Here is a 27095-nt window from a genome sequence, read left to right on the forward strand (position 1 = left end):
ATGCCTTTTGAATATCTTGCTTCATTTTCAATTAGATTTACTTCAACGCATCCTCTTCAGTGAGTGAGTGAGTGAGTGGCATTATAAAAGGGGTTGCTACTATTAATTTTCAATGACCCAAAACCTGTGGCTTTTTCGTCCTTCAAGGAAAGTGAAGCATGCAGAGACTTCATCTCTTACCCACACAAACAACGCTCCCATGCTGTGTTCTTGGATTTAGTGGGCGGTTATAAATTAAATTGAAAATGTTTGCAAACAGGTAGCAGCAGCATATGTTGGCCACCAAACCTTTTAGGATACTTAATGGTATAGGTATGGTATCTCTTGAAGTGGAAGCCTAAAGTGACTGATGCCGATACGCTTCAGTGATAAGAAAAGCAGGCAATTTATCCTTTTTTAAGTTTAGAACATAAGGCCATAAAGAGTATCAAATGATGACATTGCTTAATTGGAAATATAAACATTTCACATGGTATGAAAGAAATAACTCAAGTTCCATTTTCCCATTCATTTCATTGCAGTCGCCAGCACTCCTGAGAATCTACCCAAAAGAGAGGATTCTTCCTCTTGTTCGACTGTAGGTGGTGGTGCGGGTAACAGTAATAGCTCTGGCAACCTTGGATGTTCCTCACAGATTGGCTTTGCTGCCAGTACTCCATTGGATTGTAGCTCCAGCACACAAGCAACATCGGGTGGTGGACCTGGCTCGGGAGGAGGTGGTGGCATCAGCAACAGCAATACTCACGACTTTACCAAAATCACAAGCCCTCCCGGCGTGGATGGCACGTCGGAAAGTGTGAATTTCTCAATTACAAATAATAGCGTTGTGTCTTCTCTGAATGGTCAAGTTGCAAGTAAGTATCATTGTTGCCTCTTACCTCTTTGCAAAAAAAAAAAACAACAATTCTCATGATGGTACGTGTTGGGTTGTTGCCCATTAACTTTTCCACTTCCATTCGGCAATTGCTTTTGAGCTACTCAACACATGATTTGGTTTATTTTACTGAAAATGGGCAATCATTTGACGATGACAAGCATGAGGACGAGGGATGTAGAGAAAGTCGATGTAGTTGAAAGATAGATGTAGATTTTAATTAAGCATTCCCACACGAAAAAAAAATCATTTGACATAAACGAACATTTCGACAAGTAAACTTCTTTTACGAAAAACTTTGGGACTTTGTTTACGTTAAAATTGCAAAGATTTGTGACGAATACAAAAGATGGATATTTCTCAAGGGCACAAAATATTGTCAAACAATTTATGAGCTGTAGAAAATCTTGTTGCCTCCAGCCTAGCGCCCTTTGTTGCGGAATTTTTTGGTTGCATATACGAGCATGTTTTCACTTAAAGTAAAAATTTGAAATATTTTCACTTTCCAAATTTACATCCGTACACGATCGCTAATTTCCCAATACTGACTGCTGGTAGACTGAACTTTGCTCAATGAAAACAAAAGCTGAAAGTAGTCTTTTTAACTACACTCTCTGCCAAATGGAAGAGACACAAGTTATAAACAAATCAAAACAATCATCATTTCGTGTAATAACTTATCTTTTGCTGTAAACGAAACATTTTTGGCTTAAAAGAAGTTTTGAGTTTTTGCGTAAAAGAGCCATCCTTTACCACGGACGAAGTTCATAAAAGTTTTACCATAGTTGAAGTGACTTTAACATCAAAATGTAGCAAATTCACGACTAACGTTTAACGGTGCAGAAAAATGTCGTACAGTTACTACAAAAATAAAACAGATTATTTGTCCAATATTTTTTTTTTTTTTGTGTGTAGGAAGAAATAAAACATAATTCGAAGATGCGTAGTTTCAGTATGGTTTCTGCTAAAATACAGTGAAAGTATGACAAGGATCTCCGGCATGGCTATGAGCACCGCACGGATTGAATTTGTGTGGTGTTCATGGTCATAACGAGAAGCTCAGCTGGGAGCTACGGGGCGCGGCCACAGGTGGCGGATAGTGAGATGCTTTATATACAAAGTAGCTGCAACTACAGAAAATTGCTGTAATCAGTGACGTGCTTTCTTTCTGTCACCGACTGTTCAAAAGTGACAGACTTACTGCCGTTTTTTCTCTACCCAATCTATTGCAAGGCACGCAAATTAATTTCAGCTCTCATAACTTTGAACGGTAGCTGCGTGTGTGTTTCTTCTATACAGTTGGGGTCAATGTGACCACCCGTGCATAGTGCTTAAAATGCAAAATATGATTGGCAATCATTTTATGCCCATCGGCACAAATACAATAGCTGAACGAATTTAAAATAGAGCATTTTATGTTTTGGTCGTTGAGAGTCGTAAGCGTCAACAACGATTGCTGGTGTAACCCAGTTGTTAACCAGTTGGCGCCATCATCTAGTTCAGTAGTTAACTTTTAAAGCCAATTTTGTCTCTGCAGTTCCATTTTACGCGAAATTCTAAGAAATTTAGTTATTTGGACATCAAATACTACTTGCCGTACTAGTAAAAATACTGCTAACAGGGGTCGGTTTAACAAAATGATCGTGCTTCTAGCTTGCAAGAAAGAACTTGCATCACTTGCCACTGACAGATTCGCAAACCTAGGTCCGAATCCTCCCGTCGGCAATTTTTATATCCTCCACCATAGGATGGGGATATACTAATTTCGTCATTCTGTTTGTAACTCCTCGAAATACTCGTCATGTTCGACATGACATTTTATGCCGAACTAGCCATGTCCGTTTGTCCGCCCGTCTGTCTGTCGAAAGCACGCCAACTTTCGAAGGAGTAATGCTAGCCGCTTGAAATTTTGCACAAATACTTCTTATTAGTGTAGGTCGGTTGGGATTAGAAATGGGCTATATCGGTCCATGTTTTGATATAGCTGCCATATAAACCAATCTTGGGTCTTGACTTCTTAAGCCTCTAGAGGGAGCAAATCTCACCTGATTTGACTGAAATTTTGCTCGTGGTGTTTTGGTATTACTTTCAACAACTATGCTAAGTATGGTCTAAATCGGTGCATTACCTTATATAGCTGCCATATAAACCGATCTAGGGTCTTGACTTCTTCAGCTTTTAGGTGGCACAATTCTTACCGTATTGGGCTGTAATTTTGCACGTGGTGTATTGGTTTTACTTCCAACAACTGTGCTAAGTATGATTCAAATCGGTTTATAACATGGTATAGCTGTCATATAAACCGATCTTGGATCTTGTTTCTTGAGCCGCTGGAAGGCGCAATTCTCATCCGATTTGGCTGAAATTTTGCATGAGGTGTTTTGTTATGACTTCCAACATGGCGCAAATCGGTAAATAACCTGATATAGCTGCCATATAAACCCATCTGGGGTCTTGACTTCTTGAGCCTCTAGAAGGCGCATTTCTCATCCGATTTGACAAAAATTTTGCACAACGGCTTTTCCCGTGACCTTCAACATACGTGAAGGTATGGTCTGCATCGATCTATAGCTTGATATAGCTCCTATCGATCTCCGATTTTGCTTCTTGAGCCACTACAAGGCGCAATTCTTATCCCAATGAACTGAAATATTTCACAATGACTTCTACATTTCAGCATTCAATTCATTAATGGTCAGAATGGGACTATTACTTGATGTACCTCCAATAGCATAACAGCTCTTATTCATTATTCTTTGTTTGCCTAAAAAGAGATACCGCGCAAAGAACTCGACAAATGCGATCCATGGTGGAGGGTATATAAAATTCGGCCCGGCCGAACTTAGCACGCTCTTACTTGTTTTCTTTTTTGTTATTGTAGAAAATTCGGCGGAAGTTTTTATGTATTTCTCAACGGAGAAAAAACCGAGAACAAGCAGAAAAATAAAAAATATTTTTCAAACATTGAAAGAAACCATATACGAAACTAGTTTGTTTGATTTACTTGAAGCACTTGTTCTACGTGTAACTGGTTATTCCAATGACAAAACCATGGCAAATGCACCAGTTGTTTACACTGAAAGTAAACAAAAGGGCAAACAGTTCTGATAACTTTAAAAATAGTGAATAAACTGGTTTGGAACTAGCGGCCTGGACTACTGGGAAGGTGTGGGCGTGTACAGGGTGGCTGATGAAAGCCGCTACCAAAAAAAAATGTAATAACTTTTTTTCTATTTAATAATAATAATTTAATAATTAATTTAATTAATTAATTAATTAATTTAATTAATAATAATTTAATAATTAATTTAATAATTTAATTTAACATGAATAAAAGAAAAATGTATTCCATACACCGAAAAAAAAATGTAGCAATATTCATCATTGTAGCAATATTCATCAGCCACCCTGTATATATATGCTTGATCGTCATGACATTTGAAGTCAAGCTTGCCCTGCCCGTCCGTCAATCTGTCTGTCTGTCGAAAGCACGCAAACTTTCGAAAGAGTGAAGCTAAACTCTTGAAATTTTACACAAATACTTCTTTTTGCATGAAATGTTTTGGTTTGACCATCAACAACTGTGCCAAGTATTGTCTAAATCGGTTCATAACCTGATACAACTTCCAATATAAACCAATTTTTGATCTTTCATTAAGATAGGCTCTTGAAATTTTCCACAAATACTTCTTATTAGTGTAAGTCGGTTGGGATTGTAAATGGGCCATATCGGTCCATGTTTTGATTTAGCTGCCATATGAACCGATCTTGACTTCTTGTGCCGCTAGAGGGTGCAATTATAATCCGATTTGGCTGAAATTTTGCACAAAATGTTTTGTCCTAATTTTCTTCTGACATTTGCGCCAAGAATGGTTCAAATCGGTTCATAACCTGATATAGCTACCATATAACCCGATCTCGGATCTTGACTTCGTGCGCCTCTTAAAAGCGTAATTGTTATCTGATTTAGCTGATATTTAGCATGAAGTGATTTCGTTTGACCACCAACAACTGTGCCAAGTATGATCCAAATCGGTTCACAACCTGATATAGCTCCAATATTAACCGATCTCCTGATAAAATTTCTTAATCCTCTAGAGAAAGCAATTCTTATCCGATTTTGGTGAAATTTTGCACAATGAATTCCACTTTGGTCTTCAACAGCCAAACCAAGTATGGCCCCATTTGGTTCATAACTTGGTATAGTTAAAAAAGCATAGCAATTCTTATCCATTATCTTTTTTTGTCTAGAAAGAGATATCGACCAAACAACTTGACAAATGCGATCTGGTGGAGGGTACATAAGATACGGCCCGGCAGAACTTAGCACGCTTTTACTTGTTACATGTCTTTTTCTTTGGAAACAAACATAACTCTCATCAAACCATGTTAAACAACAAACTTTGTTTGTTTAAACGAAGGTTAAGTGATTACAACACCGTAGACGCCTATTTGGTTAATAAATCACTCCATTATATCGACACATATTTGAATTGGTTAAAGGCCAGCTCTCTACCTAAATTCTTTCGTGCAAACTCAATGAAAGCAAATGGCAAGATAAAAGATTAAATGGTAAAGACTATAGGTTAAATACTGAATTTTATTTGCAAATATTGTTACATAAATCTTTGTATCCTTTACAAATCCTGCGAGAACAACTAAAATAATTTATATGGGATGCTTACTCGTTTGTACAATAGTATATGCCTGAGCATTTGAGACGATACATGTATAGCATTTACACCGGGGTGGAACGAACTTAAAAACATTTCTTTGTTGTTGATAGTTAAACAACAATATCATATTATACGAAACCACCCGTCTTTGAACTTAAACTGAGTGCAGTCCCATTCAAGTTGTTGTTCATTTTTCCAAAACGTGTAGCGCATAGCGATACCACTTAATGAAGTAGTTTAACACGGCTGAATACCTCACAAATGTCTCCAGCATTAGTCATGGACCTAGCGTATGTCCTGAAGATCAACAAATTTGAACCAAATCAACCAAAAGAAGCCAAATCGGATCCGGATCTAATTTGCTCTCATATAGTTTATGCCGCCGCAAGTGCTGACGACGAAAGAGCTATGATCCCCGACAACCCATCCGAACTCGGATAAAGAAAAGTCCGTTGCACACTCCACATTTAAAGAGTTGCACACTCCACACACTCGCAATTCATAAAAAAGGAGATGAATTTAAGCGGAACTATGTACTTTGTAAACCAAAAACATGAATCTATTCAAAGTAACCAAATATAAAGAGAAAAATGGTTCAAATGAAAAATTTTTAAAACAAGAGTAGAATATCTCCTAGCCTCCGACTTTAATAACTGGGATTAAAAATATATATTTATAAAAGAAGCGTATCAAATTGATGTTCACAATAAGGATTAGGTACCTCTCCAAAAAAAAACCCCAATCAAATTTATCGGTCGATCACGACACCATGAGACTCAACCAAAGGAAAGTGAAGAATAATACCGCATATGCGGACTTATGCCCAATTGGACAAAAGTTAATTTTGTGAGTAGTGTATCTTTCTGAAATTCATATTTGGGGTCAAGAGTCCCGAACAGAACAATCCATATTTTACTCCATTTTGGAGTAAAATATGGAAAAGACATTGAAATTTTCCACGTATATAAACTAATCGTTGCCAAGTCTCACTGTTCAATACCTTCATTTTAATTATAATGGACGAATAAACATACATGTCTAGATAATCTTACCACCATCTAGGACCCACTTAACAAGAAATAGAAAACAATCAGCCGACATTATTTTTTCTTTATTTTTCAATAGTTATCGTCATTTTTTTTTTTTTTTGAGATGTGAAATAGTTTTCAATATATTATTTGATTATATTCATAGTTTTCCCTAATTTTTGGCATTAAATTTTAACATACATAATGTACATGGGACCTTTCCACATTTTGTTTTTGGCAAGTTATGTAACCTTCTATTAGTAAGCCCTGACAATGATCAAGAACATATACAATAATCAAATATACTTTGAAGGGCGCTCTAACATGGCTTGTACTCTATTCGTCTTTTTAAATGAACAACTCACAAACTTCATATAAAACCAGTAAGGAAAGGCAAAAGTCGGTCTGTGCCAACTTTATAATAACCTACACCTACCCTATACGTACAAAGTGGGAGGTATATTTAATTCTAAACCAATTTTGATGGACCTCGTCGGATGTTTTCAATCCGTATCAAATTTCGAGCAAAACTAATATGTTCAAACTGTAAAAACTTCGGTTGACATATGTCAAAATTATTGCAAATTACCCCAAATCTGGAGAACATATATATGGGAGCAACATCTAACTCTGAATCGAATTTGACCAAACTTCTTAAATATTGTGACAGACATCGAGGAAAGCGTTGAGCACAATTTTGGCAAGATTGATCGATAGATGCGCTTCCAGTGGCTCTAGAAGTGAAAATCGTTCGATATACATATATGACAGTTATATCTAAATCTGAACCGATTTTTATGAAATTAATGAAATCAATAATGTTGAGAGTCGAGAGAAAATCCTTCCTGCCAAATTTCGAGAGAATCGGTTAACAAGTAAGCCCTTTATTGCAATATTTCGCAAAATCGGACGAATATATGTCTGGCAGCTAGATTTCGTATTCTTTGTATATAAACCTGACCTTCTGATCTCATAAAATCGGAATTAGTGATATATCGGCGCTATTTGGACCAGATCGGACCATATTTGGATATAGATGCCATACAGGCCGATCTCCCTATATAGTGTATTGAGCCTATAAAATAAACATTTTTCAAAATGCTCCTTTTCTGGACTCAACACTCTATGAGCCCAGAAAAGGAGCATTTTTCATCCGATTTTGATGAAATTTGAAACAGTGGTTTTGGTACCTCACTACACATTTTTGTTGAACAACGTTCAGATCGGACTATATTTGGCTAAATACGACATTCAACATTTTCATCGCAATCGGGTAATAAATGGATATTTTGATAACCTGTATCGGTAGATCGGGCGGTCGGTCTATAGGGCAGCTATATCCAAATGTGGTCCGATCTGGACCCATTTGGATATATCTCTACACATGACTAAATGATTAAACAAAGCAGTGAAAATAATTATTCCTAATGCAAAATAAAGACAATATTATTGTAATTAAACAAAAATCGTCATGTAACCACGTTTAAAAAAATTAAGATGTTTTGTTAAAGTTTTCACAGCTATTCCCAAAGCAGAGCAGAACCATTTTATTGACTGAATAGTGGTGTTTTAAACCCCATTATTTTTTTATATTTCAAATATTTAATTTTTACAAATAAATAAGGACGGAATGCTATCTGTCAATTTTCTTAATTTTTGACAGTACTTGCCATTGAAGATGTCAACTAATTCCTTTTTACATTCATTCTTTGTTTACGTTTTCTCTTATGTGCTTGTGTCATTTTCGAATGGTACATTTTGACAACCGCAATGTTCATGGGGCCTTTCCACTTTCTGTTTTGGGCAAGCGACGTAATCTTCTTTTAAAGATTGAACTAAATGAGCGTTTGGGAGCGACGCGTTGGAAAATGAAACTCTGCAAACAAATGTTAAAAAAGCAGCTCGCAAAAGTTGAAGAATTTTAACTTTGACGACCAAAAACACTACTTCAAGTGTGACAAACCCGAATGACGCCCGGTTTCAAGGGTGAAAGTTGAAAATTAACTTTTAACTTTAACTTTTCCGCGTTGCTTTGATGGAATTTGTGTACAGAGTTGCATTTTTGCAACGCGACGCCCAACACCAATGTTCAACGCGCTCATTTTGTTCTGGCCTTTAATTAGCGCCGCATTAATCGAAATGTTTTATGTAAATCAAAATTCTATCAAAACCAAGAAAAGAAACTTTTTCGTCCCCATCTTAAAACTTGTTCCAAGCCGCATTTTCCCATGACTATCTGCCTTCATCTAAGTTTCCTGCAAATAAAAAATTATATTGCAAAATAAAGGGCATAACGACTCAAAGCGTAGAAACATTAGGCCTAACCACAATGTTCAGCAAAGGGAGCCAAAACTATTTAAAGTGCTTTCATTTGAACACGCAAAATAAGCAATCCTCTTCAATGGGCAAAGGTCATGCGTCCTAATGTTTGCTGGAGGATTCACATGTAAATATCCTTTGTGCAAATAGACAATGATGACGACTGACAATAAAAACGACCAAATAGAAAACAAATAATAAAATCAAACAACAAAAATATATGTTCCAATGTATGTGTGTGAGTGTATGAGTTTGGATGGCTAACTAAGATGGGTAATGGTTACAGCTTCCATCACCAGCACTCATGCCAAAGTGTGAAGTTGCGAATATGTAAACAAATTCCAGAAATCAAATCCCTTGAAATGTCCTAAAAACTTATTTGAGCTAACAACACATCGCAGCTCTCCCTCTGATATCTCTCTCTTTCTATTTATAAGCACTCAAGCCACAGGCAAACATGATGTTAAGAGTGTAAGCACAACAAAAAAAGGTTACACTCATGGATACATCGATGCGTATGCCATCGATGTTGGGCCATTACACATGGGCTTGTTAGCTAATGAACCTTTTGGGATATGTTCAAAGCTGCCGAAGACAATAGAGTCATCAAGCGAAGAAGAACGTTAAGAATCCCACATACGGCCATACGACCTCCAAGCAACCACCTATCCTAGGGCCCACAATTATTTTGCACGAAAATTGAGTCTCTTCAAGGATTTTTTATATACAAATTGATTGCTTCGTCATTGTTCTGTTAGAGCATAAGTGTGTGTGTGTGTGTGTGTATGCGGAGGAGTTGGGCATATATATATATACTCAATATTTCTTAAATGTGTGTTGAAAAGTGAAGATAAATCCTATAACAACAACAAATCACATTAACGACAACATAAAAAACACCATCATCCGCCGTGAAGTCGAACATTTTGTGATGAACAGTGTCAAGAGTACATCTTTATTATGTTCCCCTTCGTTATATGGCTTCAACTTGGCGAATGTCCTTGATTCATGGAGCACTTTATTTTATAACGTTTTCTTGGCCAACGAGATAGGCATTTTATGGTCGATTATATGTTATCTGAAACGAATTCAGGACGATGATTATGAATAAACTGCTGCGAAGAAGTTAATGAAGTCACTAGAAGACAACAATTGAGGTTCGTACGGGCCAAACTTTGGAAATTTAATGTGCACACAAATTTATATTTTCTACCAAAATAATATAAGTAAAAGCGTGCTTAGTTCAGCCGGGCCGAATCTTATATACCCTCCACCATGTATGCTTTTGTCAAGTTCTTTGAACGGTTACTCTTTATAGGCAGAAACTTAAAAAATTATAGGCGGAGACAAGAAATCCCCATGGATTTCTTATTGCGCCCTTAAGAGGCTCAAGAAGTATATTCGGGAGATCGGTTTATGTGGGAGCTACATCAGGTGTTGAACCGATTTAAAACATACTTGGTACGCCTGTTAAAGGTCATAAAAAATACACCGTCAGAGGTGTATTCGGGAGAACAATTTATATGGGAGCTATATCAGGTTTTAGACCGATTGGAACGATCATAGTGCATAATTTTCAGCCAAATCAAATAACAACTGCGCACTCTAAATGCTCAAGAAGTATAATCTGGAGATCATGCATTGGGCATATACTACAGTTGTCAGACCTATAATGCTATATGGTGTTGTGGTCTGGTGAACGGCGCTTCAAAAATCCACCTACTGCTCAATACTAAACCGGATCCAAAAGATGGCTTGTTTGTGCATCACGGCCGCACTGAGGACGACACCATCCGATGCACTGAATTTAACGCTACATCTTATACCTCTGGACATTGTGGCTACCCAAATTGCAGCGACCACTGCCGTGAGATTAAGGGGGCTTTCTCATTGGTCATGTGGCGGCTACGGATACTGTGTTATCCTTGATACAATATCCTATGTTCCAGGCAGTGTCGATTACAACCTACCAGAGCCGCTTTTTGATAAAAATTACTGTACCACTATTCATGATAGAACCGATTGGAACTACGATATCCCTGGTAACCGAAGTTACACAGACTACACAGAGTGTGTATCAAGCAGAGATCCTTGGAATCCTTGCAATATAATGTCATTACGACGATTGGCAAAAATATCTTTTCAGACAGCCAGGCAGCCATTAAATCCCTGGAGAACGTATTTCGGAGGACAAAAACCGCCCTCGACAGTCGCTGATCTCTCAACGAGATGGCTGAACAGTTCAAGATTCACCTCTTCTGGGTGCCGGGCCACAGAGATTTCCTAGGGAATTGTAAAGCGGATGAGCTTGCGAGACTAGAAACTACTCTACACATTCCAGGGATACTGGAATCTGTGGGTATGCCTCTAGTGACATGTAAGCTAAGTTTTCAGGACCTGGTCCGAAGGACAGCGAATGATAGATGGTCACAAAGAGGGGGCTGTGAGCATTTCAAAACTATGTGGCCTAATCTAGACTTGAAGAGGTCTACTGTTTTGCTGTCATTGACTAGAAAAAGACGTCTGAGTCATTGTGTCCGTCATTACAGGTCACTGTCTAATCGGAAAACATGCTGACGGACTGAAGGTTGCCAGCTTCGACTTTTGTAGAAGCTGTAAAGACATCGAAGAAGAAGAGACTATTGAACACCTTCTGTGTGTGTGTGTAACGCACTAGCAGTTAGAAGGAGTTCCACTTTAGGTTCTTATTTCTTTGATAAACTGTCTGATTTGGACGAATATCTCAAGGTGTTACAAACGGAATGACGAAATAAGTATACCTCCACCATAGGACGGAGGCTATAAAAACAGTAAAAAATTTATTGGACCCAAAGAAAGTATTTGGGAGTAGAATACGATACATAAATTGTTTGGGCTAAGGACACCACACCCCAAAGTCCAAATAAAAACAATACTCCAAACGGACATGTAAACCGATGGGGTCAATACGGGACTCAAATAAAAGGTATTTGCTAATAATATACGAATCTGAAAGTTGACACAAACTCTCATCCTGCCAAAAGCAATGCAAATGGGAAAAGTAGACCGATTCATTACACAATATAATAACATGTCATAATGACAATTTATACTTATTGTTACAGTCAACAACTAATTTAAAAATGGGAACAGATATTGGTTTTTTTTCTAATATTTTGTTTTTATAAGATTTTTAGTTAACCAACAATTTAAAACTCTTGTAACCTTTGTACATTTTGCTATAAATGTAATTTAAAAACGTTTAATTTCCGCCCACAGTATCTCTAAATTAATTTGTTGTGTCTTTTTCTTCTTTGTCTCTTTCAGGACACGGCGCCTTAACCATAGTACGACGTTCGAATAGCCGCAAAAGTTTCGCCCAACTCGAATCTCAGCATTTACACCAGCAGGCGTCCACACCAACTCCTTCGTCGAACAGAGGCTCATTTCTCGCAGATGATACTCTAGGAAAGGCGCCCGCCAACAACAATACGCCGCAGCAACACGACAATCTTTTCAACGAATCGTTGGGCAACATTGGGCCACAGACCTACTCCTTAGCACAAACACCAACCACCACCCACAGCGCTCAACAACTACAAACGCATCAACACACGCCCCCACTGCTAAAAATGTTACCCACATCACCGAACTCGAGCAATACAGCACCACTTGTACCAACAGCCACCGATACTCAGGATGAGAATGCGTCCGAATCGATTTTATCCATGGACGAAAGCGCGTCCGCAGTCGCGTCGGCAAAAGCCAGTGTCGATTTGGCAACGGAAAATTTACCAGCTGTCGATACACCAGATGCCTGTGATAAAGCTGCATTGAGGTATGTAAAATTCAAGTATTAAAAGCCAACGGCTGACTTAAAACATACCGGAAACAAAATGTTAAAACGGGGAAAACACGCAAAATCCAGCTTAATTCTTTGTTAAAAAATAAGAAGCATTCAAACAACTACAGCTTGTGGGTGGGGTAAATCAAGCGGAATTCCTAAGAACTTAAAGTCATCATGGGTCAAGGTCATTGAAAATTTGTTCAATTTTTTGTTTTATTATATTAATGTTGATGACATGGAACCATATCAGCTTATGGACTGATTCAGACCATATTAAGCACGTATGTTAAAAGCTATAGAGACAGTTACAGTGTAAAATTTCAGCCCAATCGGTTAAGAAATATGCCCTCTAAAGGCTCAAGAAGTAAAATCGGAAGATCGGTTTATATGGGAGCTATATCAGGTTATAAATCGATTCAGATGATATTTGGCACGTATGTTGAGGATCACTGTGAAAAATTTCAATCAAATCGGTCGGTAAATGCGCTTTCTAGAAGCTCAAGGAGTCAATTCGGGGGAACGGTATATAAGGCAGCTATATCAAGTTAATGACCGATTTGAACCATACTTGGCACAGAAATGGGAAGTTATAACAAAACGCTACGTGCAAAATTTCAGCCACATCGGCAGATCGTTTTATATGGCAACTATATCAAAACCTGAACCGATTTGGCTTATTTACAATCCCAACCGACCTACACTTATAAGAAGTATTTGTGCAAAATTCCAAACGCCTGGATTTACTGCTTCAAAAGTTAGCGTGCTTTCGACAGACAGACGGACGGACGAACGAGCATGGCTAGATCGATTTAAAATGTCATAACGAAGAACATATATGCTTTAAGGGGTCTTCAACTAATATTTCAAGGTGTTACAAGCGGAATGACGAAATTAATATACCCCCATCCTATGGTGCTATGGTATAAAAATCATTTTTATGACCCAATGTGGTCAATTTGTCGAAGCCCTGCTTGGTTTTTTTTTTATGGTCGAGGGGTACATTTTATTATTCCGTTTGCGACACACCAAAATATCTATCCAATGTCTATGTACCCACTAATGGATCCGCGACTATAAAAAGGAGGTCCTTTTTAACGGAGGTCTATAAAGGGGAGGTCCTTTTAATTTGAGCTTGAACCGGAAAGCACGCATTAATATGATATATTTACCCCCACTGTTCCTTAATGGAGGGTTCATAGACAATTTGCAATTTTGTAAGTGTCGCTGCGAATATTAAACCCTAAAATTGGTTACCATATCCCAACTCTTCTCCTACTTTCGCCTTGTGAACCGCTAAAATATAAAACTTTTTCAATTACAAAAATTTTTTAACTACTTTTTTTATACCCTCCACCATAGGATGGGGGTATACTAATTTCGTCATTCTGTTTTTAACTCCTCGAAATATTCGTCAAAGATCCCATAAAGTATATATCGTCTGTCTGTCTGTCCGTCTGTCCGTCCGTCCGTCCGTCTGTCCGTCTGTCCGTCTGTCCGTCCGTCCGTCTGTCCGTCCGTATGTCCGTCCGTATGTCTGTCGAAAGCACGCTAACTTTCGAAGGAGTAAAGCTAGCCGCTTGAAATTTTGCACAAATACTTCTTTTTAGTGTAGGTCGGTTGGGATTGAAGATGGGCTATATCGGTCCACGTTTTAATATAGCTGCCATATAAACCGATCTGGGATCTTGATTTCTTGAGCCACTAGAGGGCACAATTCTTATCCCATTTGGCTGAAATTTTGAATGAGGTGTTTTACTATGACTTCCAATAGCTGTGCTAAGTATGGTTCAAATCAGTTCATAACCTGATATAGCTGTCATATAAACCTATATGGGGTCTTGACTTCTCGAGCCTCTAAAGGGAACAATTATTATCCGATTTGGCTGAAATTTTGTGCAACGGCTCTTCCCATGATCTTTAACATACGTGTCGAATATGGCATGAATGGGTTTATAGCCTAATACAGCTCCCCTATAAACTGATCTCCCTATTTTACTTCTTCAACCCTTAAACTGCGCAATTCTTACTAAATAGATTTGGCTAAAAATTTACACAATGACTACTGCTATGGTCTCCAATACTCAGTTCAGTTATGGTCCGAAATGCACCATAACTTGTTTGTTGTTTGTCTAAAGAGAGATGCCGTGGCAAGAGCTCGACAAATGCGATCCATGGTGGAGGGTATATAAGATTCGGCACGGCCAAACTTAGCACGTAATTAACTCTGGTTATTCCCTACACCACCACTGGGGAGCAGGGTATAATAAGTTTGTGCATTTGTTTGCAACGCTAAGAAGGAGAATAGCTAGACCCATTGATAAGTATACCGATCGACTCAGAATCACTTTTTCAGTGGATTTAGCCATGTCCGTCTGCCCGGCTGTGAGTCCATTTATTCTTGTAATCAAAGTGCAGATCGTAATTGTTGTCCAATCATCACGAAATTTTGCACATATCACTTTTTTTGGCCCAAGGACGGATGCTATTGATTTTGGCAAAAATCGGTTCAGATTTAGATATAGCTGTATCGCCCGATTATTACTTAAATGGCCGTATAAGCTACAATTTCAACCGATCTGCACAAAATTTGACACGGAATGTTCTGTTACTGATCATAATATATCTGCAAGATTTTATTAAAATCGGTTCAGATCTAAATCTGAACCTGAATAGCTCCGATTCGCCCGATTTGCACTTAAATGGCCTTGTAACTCCAATTTTCAACCGATCAGCACCAAATTTAGAACGGATTGTTTTGCTACTGATCTTAACATATCTTCGATATTTCACTAAAATTTGGTTCAGATTTGGATATAGCTCCCATGGATATGTATCGCCCGATTTACACTTATAAGGCTGTAATAAACACAATTTGTAAGCGATCTACACAAAATTTGGCATTTGGATTTATCAAAATGGGCTCAAATTTTGATGTAGCACCCATACATATTTATCGCCGGATTTGCACTTATATGGCCGTAGTAACCACAAAAGATCGGTTTAAAAGTCGGTTCAGATTTAGATATAGCCCTCATATGCATGTATTTGTATATATTGCCGGAATTTATTATTGCAGGGTAGGTGTGGGGTATTTTATAATCGGCTCCGCCCGGCTTTTGCCTTTCCTTACTGGTTTTTATTTTATTTTTTCTGTGTAGAATTAACAATTTTGATATTATAAATATATTTAAAGTCTTTCCTTGTCTATGTCTTTCTTTGCAGATTACGTTATCTCTTGCGCATGCTTAGTGCAGGCGAAATATCTGCCGATGTTTTGCAAAAGAATCTCCATTATGCAGCTCGAGTCCTCGAGGCTGTCTTCATCGACGAGTCCAAGTAAGTATTGTTCCGCACCGCCGCAGCATCCCACAAATAGTTTCTTTTTCAATGCGTTTCGTTTTGTGCGGCTGTCTGTGCGGCAGCAATGAAGCCTCTATGCTAACCTTAGGTAGTAGATATTTGATCCAAGGAAATGGCCAGCGATCACATGATTACTAACTGCTGCAGCAAGCGCTATAAAACGAGCAACTAATAGAATTTTAGAAAATAGTTTTGATTTTTTTCACAAAACCAAAAAAAACTAAAATTCGAGACGGTGATGCATTTGTATTTTTAAAATTGGATATGGAATGGTGAGATAATGCTTTTACGGACGGAGTTCTTTTTGTTTTCTGTTTAGAGCATTCATAGCATAACATAACAAAGAGCGCGATCAGAATCAAACAACTAACGAATGACAAGGTTTCTCTCTCTCCTTTCTTCATGCCATGAGGCTGTGTGTGTGTATAAAATCATCTCATCCATGAAGTCCTCGCCGATTGTCTCTGCTTTAAGGCTCTGTGTATCGTAAAGTGAATGACCTTGACAAATTGTGATATACCTACATACGTAATTATGCTGTATTCATACATTCATACTCCCACACTACCACTACTACTACTAATCCATAAATAAATACATGATTGTTTGATGTTTTCGCCATCAGACATCGCTGGTGTAGATAAAGCTTTTTTGCATCATACTGTGTCCTGTGTGTCGTCTCTGAACGTTGGACGCCTTCTAATCTCATTGCCGTCCCCCTTTTTTTTGGCTACTTGTCATCGTTACTTCTACTCCTCATTCAGCTATTTTGTAAATCTCATTTGGTTTTTCCGTCATTTGGAGCAAGAAGTTCCAATGTGAACTCTGAGCACTGGTGTTGTTGAAACGCCATTTCAATGTTCGTCAATGTTGCTTTCAATGTTTCATGTACAACGTGTGGATTTGCTTAATTTTTGTTGTCTTACTTTTTATAATTTTGGTTTTTTTTGTTTTCTCTCCTCCCACTTATCGTCGTCGTCGTCGCCGTCTTCGTTATCATCATCATCGCCAAACGAATCGAATCAAATTGACACAGAAGCCAAGCATCAGGTAAAGCGAAGAGGCAAAATTCCTGTTCATCGGTCGAATGTGAAGAGTAAGTGTGAGCGGTTATATTACCTCCCCCCAAGTCATTTTGATAGTCAGTCATATCTCTTCCTAACTTCCTTTCAACAACCATTTGATGTCTACTACAACGGTTGTATGAATAATCGCCCGCAACATACAAAAAACATGCAAAGTTGCACAAAATCTGATGGTGTTGTTATTTATAATGAGCAAGGATTCAACAAAGAAAAATCGTTGAATTGCAAAAAAAAAAATGTTGGCAGATAAATTTGTTTGCAAATCAACTAAACGAGGTCACAAATAATAATCGATAGATATAAAATTTTTCTTGATATAAAGATGTTCATGGTTAGCATAAAATGTTATACGTCTCCCACTATAGAAGTCAACGACCAAATCTTACACGCATTTACTTATTAAACAGGTCAAACCATGTCATAGAACTGTTCTCGTGACACTTGCTTTAATGAATCTGTACGATTTTCGGGACATCGCCAATACGTCCCTGCAGGCTAACACATAGGATCGTAAACTATTTGAGTGCTCTTCATTCTGGTGTGTATAGAATTTGTCAATGGGAAATTCCCAAGTAAAAAAATATTATTAAAATGTTGTCTTTTAAGAAAATAATATTCACCTCATGGAAAATTGTTTATAAATTTTGCAATGAAGTGTTTAAATTTTACTTAAATTTATAAAAAACTTTCCACAAATTTTCTCTTCAGAAAAAAATTCCTTGAAGTTTTCAATCAAATTTTCTTTTCATAAATTTATTTGATTAACTCTTCCTCTTTAAAAAATTTCCTCCTTGGAAAACATGGTTTTTTCTGTTAAGGAAAAATTTCATTAAAATTTACTCTTTAGAAAAAATTTCATTGAAATTTTCTCTTTAGAAAAAATTTCATTGAAATTTTCTCTTTAGAAAAAATTTCATTGAAATTTTCTCTTTAGAAAAAATTTCATTGAAATTTTCTCTTTAGAAAAAATTTCATTGAAATTTTCTCTTTAGAAAAAATTTCATTGAAATTTTCTCTTTAGAAAAAATTTCATTGAAATTTTCTCTTTAGAAAAAATTTCATTGAAATTTTCTCTTTAGAAAAAATTTCATTGAAATTTTCTCTTTAGAAAAAATTTCATTGAAATTTTCTCTTTAGAAAAAATTTCATTGAAATTTTCTCTTTAGAAAAAATTTCATTGAAATTTTCTCTTTAGAAAAAATTTCATTGAAATTTTCTCTTTAGAAAAAATTTCATTGAAATTTTCTCTTTAGAAAAAATTTCATTGAAATTTTCTCTTTAGAAATAATTTCATTGAAATTTTCTCTTTAGAAATAATTTCATTGAAATTTTCTCTTTAGAAATAATTTCATTGAAATTTTCTCTTTAGAAGAAATTTCATTGAAATTTTCTCTTTAGAAAAAATTTCATTCAAATTTTCTCTTTAGAAAAAATTTCATTGAAATTTTCTCTTTAGAAAAAATTTCATTGAAATTTTATCTTTAGAAAAAATTTCATTGAAATTTTATCTTTAGAAACACTTCTTTTCGAAATTTTCTCATTAAAAAATTTTCTCTTTAGAAAATATTTCATCGAGATTTTCTCTTAAAAAATTTTTCATTAAAATTTTTCTATAGAAAGTTTGACATTTTCTCTTTAGAAAAAATGTCATTGAAATTTTCTCTTTAGAACCAATTTCTCTTAAATATATTCTCTTTTGAAAAAATTTCATTGAAATTTTCTCTTTAGAACAAATTTCTCTTAAATGTATTCTCTTTAGAAAAAATTTCATTGAAATTTTCTCTTTAGAAAAAATTTCATTTAAATTTTCTCTTTAGAAAAAATTTCATTGAAATTTTCTCTTTAGAAAAAATTTCATTCAAATTTTCTGTTTAGAAAAAATTTCATTGAAATTTTCTCTTTAGAAAAAATTTCATTGAAATTTTCTCTTTAGAAAAAATTTCATTGCCTCTTTAGAAAAAAATTCGTTGAAATTTTCGCTTCAGAAATAATTGCATAAAATTTGGTTTTAAGAGAAAATTTTGTATAACTTTTAATACATTTTTATTGCAACTTTGTCTCTTTACATTTTTTAAAAAAAGAAAATTTTATTGATATTGAGTCCTTGATTTGTATCAAAGTATTCAGACTTATGTGAATGTCGTTGGACAATCACCATTCAATTTTTTCACCAATATTATTGTGCGATTTTCACTTGGGCGATTATTCATACCATCATCTAGCAGTACTACTATAAACATAACCATCATTACTGCCCTGCTCTCATCCGCTGCTGCCTTTCTCCAAGTCCTTATGCCTCTCTCGTGTACTTGTCTAAAAAATATATCTATCGAAGAACAATGCTACCAGCGTTTAGTGCGTTTTCTTATTTTCCTTTTTTTTTGGGGGGGTTTTCGTTTTATATTAGGGCGGAACTCATTTTTGTCTATTTATTGTCATTATTTCGGTTCATCTCCCTATGGCATGTTTTGCATATTATAGCTGCTAAATACATTTTTACATGTTTCAACTTCATAATCGTCTATATCTTTGTTGTTTTCTTCTGCATCACATACGTCCTGAACATCATTATCATCATTTACTAGTTATAAATGCTAAAATGCCTCTTCCTTGCTAGCAGCCACAGTGCTACACAATATATGAGAAGAAAAACTCTATTCCTCTCAATCCTTAATGCCTACTAGATGTCTTCATCTGTGTTCCCATGTGGATGGATAGAGATAATGATGAATCGATATTAGTTTTCTTTCCCATTCTGCTATGATTTAGCCTAAGGAATTATTTCATTAAATTTTAGCTGGGTGTTGATGATGCTCGTTACGAATTATTTATTATTGTACGTATTTGCAGCAGCGAAAGGATATTTCTTCTCTGGAATCCTCATAGATTCTCATCATGTTATTCTAGAGTTTCTATGTTGTGTGTGTGTCTGTGTATTTTTAGATGTTATGTTATAGTTGTAAATCTTATTTTTTATATTTATACCAAAAAAGAAATACCAACATACATATTAATTTTCAGATGTTTCTCTTAAAAGCAATAAAGAGAGAGAGAGAGAGAGGGAGAGAGAGAGAGAGAGTGGATGAATATTTAATATTTCACATTTTCTAAAGAAAAAAAAACCAACTGAAATGATCCTACTTTGTTTTGACATCTTTCAGCTATTCCAGTTACTACTTGGATGAGTTTTATGTGTTTCTAAACTTTTTTATCTCAGTGTACTCGCACTGCACTCACAGATGTCTCGGCTAGAATATATATACATACATACATTTCAAATTTTAACTACATTTCCATATTTCTTAATCTCCAACTTATTATATTTCCGAGCTAAAGAACTTTCGAGTCCTTGTTCAATTTAGTTCCAAAATCAAGTAGCAGCTCAAATTGTTTAAAATTAAGCAACGACTAAGTCTACAAAGTTGCTTGGAACTAAATAGAGCATGGATTCATCTTTGTTGCTATCAACTTTTCAGAGGGTTTTAACAACTCTATACTTCTTAACGTCCTGTGCGCTGTGACAATGAGCCTTATAACTGACAATATCTTATATGAAACGTCCCCGTCTATGAAATAACTCTAGATTCTTTATAATGGCAATATTTTGGCAAGGTAATTATCATCCATCCAAGTTTTGCTTTTGTTTTTTCAAATTGACAATCAAACTCCCTGCTACGTCCAACTCATTCTGAACACCTCATTAATGGATCAGACCTTATAGTGTTTTAATTAATTCATCATTACCTTTTAGGAGATCAGAATGAATATCGAAGGTGTAATCTACAATATTATACATGACTATGTGGACCGTATTGCACTTGATTCTTAAACAGCATAATTTAACTAAAAAGAACAGTTAAGACAAAACGTTGGTCTAAAGATATGCGGTTTCAAGCTGGTTCTTAAATTATTTGACCATATACATATTACAAAGTTAGAATTTGGACATATATAATTAACCCTAGGGCCAGCAGTGGGCATTATGTTTCTCTTTAGAAGGTTACAGTTTGTCCTTCACCTTACTTTAAAACATAAGCCATTCTAATATATGAGCTACGAGTTTTCTCGCCAATCCCGTGGCAGCCGATTGTACGTGACGGATTGACCCGATGGAGTTCTTCATCGGCCTCAGTATATAACACACTGCTAAAACAACAACAACAACGAGTTTTCTCGTAGTTCAAAACTTTTGTTGTTCTTGTTAACTGTTCTCATAACTATCGTCTTTGTCTGGCTATAATCTCTTGATTCTAGGTTCTTTAACACCCACCACATATTAGGGCATTTCGCATCAGAAGGGCTTGGATTTGTTAAAGCTGATTGATAACTCCATGTTTTGCTAGGTGAATGAGTTTGCAAACTGGCAAGTACACTCTGGCGCTACATTCTTACCTGTCAATGGTTTTATATCTAAATAATAAACAAGTTTTCTATATCTGTACACCAAGAGCTGAAAGCAAGCAACTTGAGAAGCTTGGCTGTACTACTGACTTTGTCAATTGCAGCCGTTTATATGCAATTGATTTACACAATGGTATCAATCTGCGACCAGGGTCTATGACATCACATTGCTTTTGTGAAATGATGTTTCTTGACAGTCCCATCCATCCCAATGAGTTCGGACCACCTGGTCACAATTCCGGTTTGAAAACCTCTATCGCCAAAGATCTATCAATCAGAAGTTAACCAACCCCCTTACACCTAAGTAGAAATTCTGGAAAATTATGAAACAAGCAAGACCTATTTTTATCAATCCGAATTTCCCTGCAATAGAAAAACGACTAAGCCAATGTGTAATCCACGTTGTAACTCAGGATTTGGAAACATTAATCAAGCAACAAATTTTTTCCCCCAACTGGTGATTACACCTGTCTTCAATAGCTGAGGATTGGTCCCCGGGCAATCGAACATGAATGTGACATGTCCAGCATAGAAAGGGGTCAATTTTCACCACACAGGAAACTTTGAACCGATTGCTAATTTTACCAATATGAACTCCTAATTGCCCAAAATTGTTCTTATTTAGAAAAAAATGAGACGAAACATTGCAGCATTTACTACGCCATTGCCCAGCTTTCGCTGCTAACAGACACCGGTACTTAGGTTGGGACACAATACCAGACATGAGCCAACTTAGGCGCGTGTTATGGAAAACTATAAAGGATTTTGTAAGTAGCACAGAATTCCTAACATAGATTTTCTTTTTCGAGGTTACTTTTTAGTTTTTAGAATGCACAACAAGCCGATAACTGGCTTAGGTGTAGGTCCATGGTGGCATGGGGCGGATTAATATCCGTTCAACCTAACCCAAAAAAATAAATTAAAAATTATGCTGATAAAAAATAGCTCTATAGAGTAAAAAAAGGGTCGTACTATTAAATGTTGATTTTACATTTGCTGTGTTTTACTTTAGTTCTGGAAGGTTACTTTACTTTAGTTACAAGCCGTGAAGGGCAAAAATAAAACGCAAAAAAGTTTCCAGTGCAAGTCTGTTTGCCATGAGGTGGTAACGCCGTAAGCCAACCTTTGTAAACAATACTGAAAAAAAGGTGAAAATATTTGTAAAATTTATAAATAAAATTTACAAAGCATCTGCAGGCATAGAAGTCCAATAAAATTTATTAAGATTGGTGAACGCAATTTTATAAATAATTGGTTTAAATTTTATTTTGCCATTCACAATAGAGGTATTTCTGCAGGTGGCTACACTTATTTGTGAAAACCATACCATGGCAATCCTGACGACAGATGTTCTACATAAGCCAGCACTGGAAATTTATCATGAACTTCGTTGTTCTGGATAGATGTCATTTTCATACAAATTTTATTGCACTGCACCATATATTAATAAAATAAAACACAGGTATTACTTCACCTGCGATTAGAGACTGAAAATTTTTCTCACAACGAAAAAAAAAACAGCACAAAGAACAACGCAGTTATCTATAACAAAGAAACGAACTCTTCCAACGCAGATAACTTTAAAGCAGTCTATTAAGTGGTTCTTTGTGTTTTGCCAAAGTGACCGTCAATGCCTTGGACGAACAAAGATTATAATAGCAATAGCCTACCTACCATTTATAAAGGCACTAGCTGGACAGGGCCCGCTGCCCTGCGCCTTCTGTCACTCTCTTATTTACCAATACGATCAGGAAATAAGTCCTATTTGGGGATGCTGGTACGCCTTTTCAGATATTTCGCCCCAATGTGGATACCATATTGGTACTTTACTCCCAAATGCCTTTCATTTGAGCCTTATATCGCTATGGTGGGTAAATATGTCCGGAATGGGGGTGAGGTGGAGCCTCATGTATCAGATTTGTGCTCTAGTCTCAAATACATTTCATTTAATATTAATATTGTCATTATTGGTTTATATCCACTTGGCGGGCTTTTGAGGTGGGGCGGCCGCCCTAGACATCCCACCTTATATAAGTATACCAAATTTCTGTGTTTGAATTATTAAAGACGAACTAAATTTCGCGTAAATCGCTCCACCCATCTCCGAAATCTGGCGTTTGTGAAAATAGGGGAAGGGGAGGATCCGCCCATTAAAGTTTGGATGTTAGATCTACTGAATTCTCTTGGTTTTGGTGACGGATTGGAGTAGTCAAACCCTTTGGCTCGAAAGTGGATATCAGATTCATACTCTACTCCCAAAAACCACATTTGAGCTACATATCGCTATAGTCGGTATATATGTGTGGTCCATGGGAAGTTTATGAGATGAGTCGTCCCTGAAGCACTTGGCCATAAAACAGATATCGGATTTGAGCCCCTTTTTGCAATAATCAACAAATATGTCCATTTTGAGGGGTATTTAGGTTTGGGCGGCCTCCCACGCACTTAGCCCTGAAAAAATATCAACATCATGCTCTACTGTTAAATTCCTTTTATTTGAGCCACAATTGCAATTGATTTAGGGGGATTTTATAAAATATCTATTATTTGAGCTTATTCTTATTGTCATAGTAGGCAAACATGACCGTTTTGAACGGAGTTTAGGGGGCGGACCCTGAAATAATATCAGCATCGTGCTAGAACACGATTTTGTTTGAGCCCCATAAAGTAAAGCATTTTGAAAGTGGCGATCAAGATATTCAAGGATATTGGTCTCGTTCAGATCCACCCTAATTAATTTTTTTTTGTGTTGGTTATTGTGGGTGCAAAGCGAATTAAATAAGAAGAAGAGAAGTACACGAGTAATACAAAAGAACAACTTTATTCGTAGACGTTAAAATAAGGAGTGAAATTACAAAGTAGAATGATTATGAAAAAGCAAAAATTGGAAATAGTAATTGGACTGGAATAAGAGAATAGGGTGACCAGATTCTTACATACGCCGCCACAATCCAAATACTATTTGACGACAAAAATTTATCAAAAGTTTTCAAACAACATTTTACAAAAATATTCATGTTTGACTTTACTTAAAGACTTGGTAAACAAATCTGCCACATTTTCAGCTGTGGTAACATATTCGATTTGGATCTCTTTTGCATCGAATTTTTCCCTTATATAGTGGTACCGAATATCGATGTGTTTACTTCTCTTATGTGCCACTGGGTTTTGGACAAGGAACTGGGCGCTTTGATTGTCACACTTCAGGGCAGTCGGTTCTTGAACGTAAGCATCTAAGCCAATTTCTCGCAGCAAACTTCTTAGGTACACGACTTCCTTCGTCCCCTGGCACATAGCCACGTATTCAGCTTCCATAGAACTGAGAGACACTTGGTTTTGCTTTTTGGACTCCCATGCTATGGGTCCACCAGACATGAAAAGCACAAACCCACTGTAGGATCGACGATCGTTAACATCTGAGCCCCAGTCGGCATCTGTGTATGAAACTAAATCATTAGCATTTTTAGAATAAGTTAACATACCCTTTGGTTTCAGCTTAAGGTATCGGAGAACATGGTTTGCTGCAGTAAAATGTTCTTTCTCGGGATGGCTGCTAAACTGTGCTAGCTTTGATACAACGTGAGATAAATCAGGGCGAGAGTAGACAGACAAATAATTCAGTGCACCAATCAACGACTGGTATTTGGTGACGTCATAACCACTACAATTCTCCTTCGTGCACTTCTCAAGCACCAAACCATTAGCAAAAGGTGTACTTGCAGGCTTACAATCTGTCATGTTCCACTTGGCCAGTAACTCTCTTACATATCTCTCTTGATGAACAGCTATCTTGCCTCTTAATCCCTCTCTTTCGACTTCTAGCCCCAAGTAGTACTTTGCTGGTCCTCGATCAATCGCGTCAATATGCTGATTCAAATCTTGAACAACGCATTTCATAATGGTCTCCGATGAGCATGACAACAAAATGTCATCCACGTACACAGCAAGTAAGACAAGCTCATCTTTTATCTTTTTCACGTACAAACAGTTGTCAGATTTGCACCGCTCGAACCCAATTGTCAACAGAACTTCATTCAATTTTCGGTTCCAGTCTCTGCCGGCCTGCTTTAATCCATAAAGCGATCTTTTCAGTTTACACACTCGATCTGGATACTTGGCATCTTGAAACATTTCGGGTTGTCGCATGAAGACTTCTTCTTCTAATTCGCCGTTGAGATATGCTGACACAATATCGATGTGATTCACCAAATATCCCCTTTGAGCAGCTATGGCAAACAGCATTCGGATAGCAGACACTCTTATTACCGGAGAGTAAGTTTCTGTGTAATCGACTTGGGGTTGTTGTGAGAAACCCTGGGCTACTAACCTCGCTTTAAATTTTTCTACTTCACCACTTTGGTTACGTTTCGTCACAAACACCCACTTACACCCAACGATATTTTTGTCAGCTGGCTTTTCTACGAGTTCCCACGTACCTTTTTGCTGCAAATTTCCGAACTCTTTCTGCATCGCCTCTTTCCACATTTTCGCGTTTTTGCTCTTTAAGGCCTCTGCCACTGTTTTGGGGTCTTCTTCGTCTTGCACAAAAGTATTTACAAGAGCATTTGCTGATTCTACTGCACGAACTTTTCTCGGACGTCCCTTTCGACCTGTCCTAAGAGTTGTTGGTCTTCCTCTTCTTCTTTTCACACCGGGCACTACTTCTTCTCTTTCTTCAATTGAGGTGTCAGATTCAGAATCCACATCGCCGCTGTTGTGTGCTTCTGTTCTGGCGATATCCCCTCTTTCTTTGTCCACAGAAACATCAACAACAAACCAATCGTCATTCTGCTCCATTTCCCCATTCATAACAGTTGGGGTTTCTTTTGCTTGTTTGGAGAAACTGTCTTCGAAAAACATGACGTCACGGGCGATCGTAATTGTTTTTTGTTGTTTACTATACAAACGGTAGCCTTTTGTTTGATGAGCATACCCAACGAATGTAAGTCTTTCTCCCTTAGGTAGTAGCTTTGACTTGCCTGGTCGTTTGTCTAAGGTGACTACGTCACAACCAAATATACGTAGGTGGGCTACTGAAGGCTTTCGTCCAAACCAACATTCGTATGGTGTCTTATTTTCAAGCACCTTCGTGGGACAACGATTCCGTATATAAGTGGACGTATTTAAGGCTTCTGTCCAAAGCGATTGGGACAATCCAGATTCCAGCAACAAGCATCTAGTCATTTCTACGAGCGTTCTATTAGCCCTCTCGGCAATCCCATTTTGTTGGGGGGTATAACAGACTGTTTTTTGGTGGTTGATGCCTTCATTCCTCAAAAACATTTGAAACTCATTACTAAGGTACTCTGTACCATTATCGCTTCGTAGGGTTTTTAAAACATTGCCCGTCTGTTTTTCGGCATTCACTTTAAAATCTTTGAAAACTTTTAGGGCATCGCTCTTCTTCTTCAAGAAATAAACAGTTGAAAACCTCGAGAAATCATCGATAAACGATATAAAATATCGTGATCCACCTTCGCTACATACCCGCATCGGCCCGCAGATATCGGTGTGTACAAGCTCCAA

At 36.9% G+C, this 27095-nt stretch overlaps 2 protein-coding genes across 7 annotated transcripts in view; both read left to right on the forward strand.

Annotated features, from left to right (window-relative positions):
* The window catches only part of LOC106081269 (dual specificity calcium/calmodulin-dependent 3',5'-cyclic nucleotide phosphodiesterase 1), a 409355-nt gene that overhangs the window by 321075 nt on the left and 61185 nt on the right, over positions 1 to 27095 (forward strand). For 5 of the 6 annotated variants that reach the window (XM_059364688.1, XM_059364687.1, XM_059364689.1 and 2 more), the window contains 3 exons: positions 522 to 854; positions 12204 to 12714; positions 15946 to 16059. In XM_059364688.1, coding sequence (XP_059220671.1) covers positions 522 to 854; positions 12204 to 12714; positions 15946 to 16059 — 958 coding nt within the window. Of the gene's footprint in view, positions 1 to 521; positions 855 to 12203; positions 12715 to 15945; positions 16060 to 17119; positions 17180 to 27095 lie in introns of all 6 variants that reach the window. The other variant, XM_059364691.1, reaches the window with a different exon arrangement.
* The window catches only part of LOC131993977 (polycomb protein esc), a 63277-nt gene continuing 52159 nt past the window's right edge, over positions 15978 to 27095 (forward strand). The window contains exon 1 of the mRNA XM_059364694.1: positions 15978 to 16059. The gene's annotated coding sequence lies outside the window, so the exon portion shown is untranslated. The remainder of the gene's footprint in view (positions 16060 to 27095) is intronic.

Source organism: Stomoxys calcitrans, chromosome 3 (genome assembly GCF_963082655.1).
Source record: "Stomoxys calcitrans chromosome 3, idStoCalc2.1, whole genome shotgun sequence".
NCBI lineage: Eukaryota > Metazoa > Arthropoda > Insecta > Diptera > Muscidae > Stomoxys > Stomoxys calcitrans.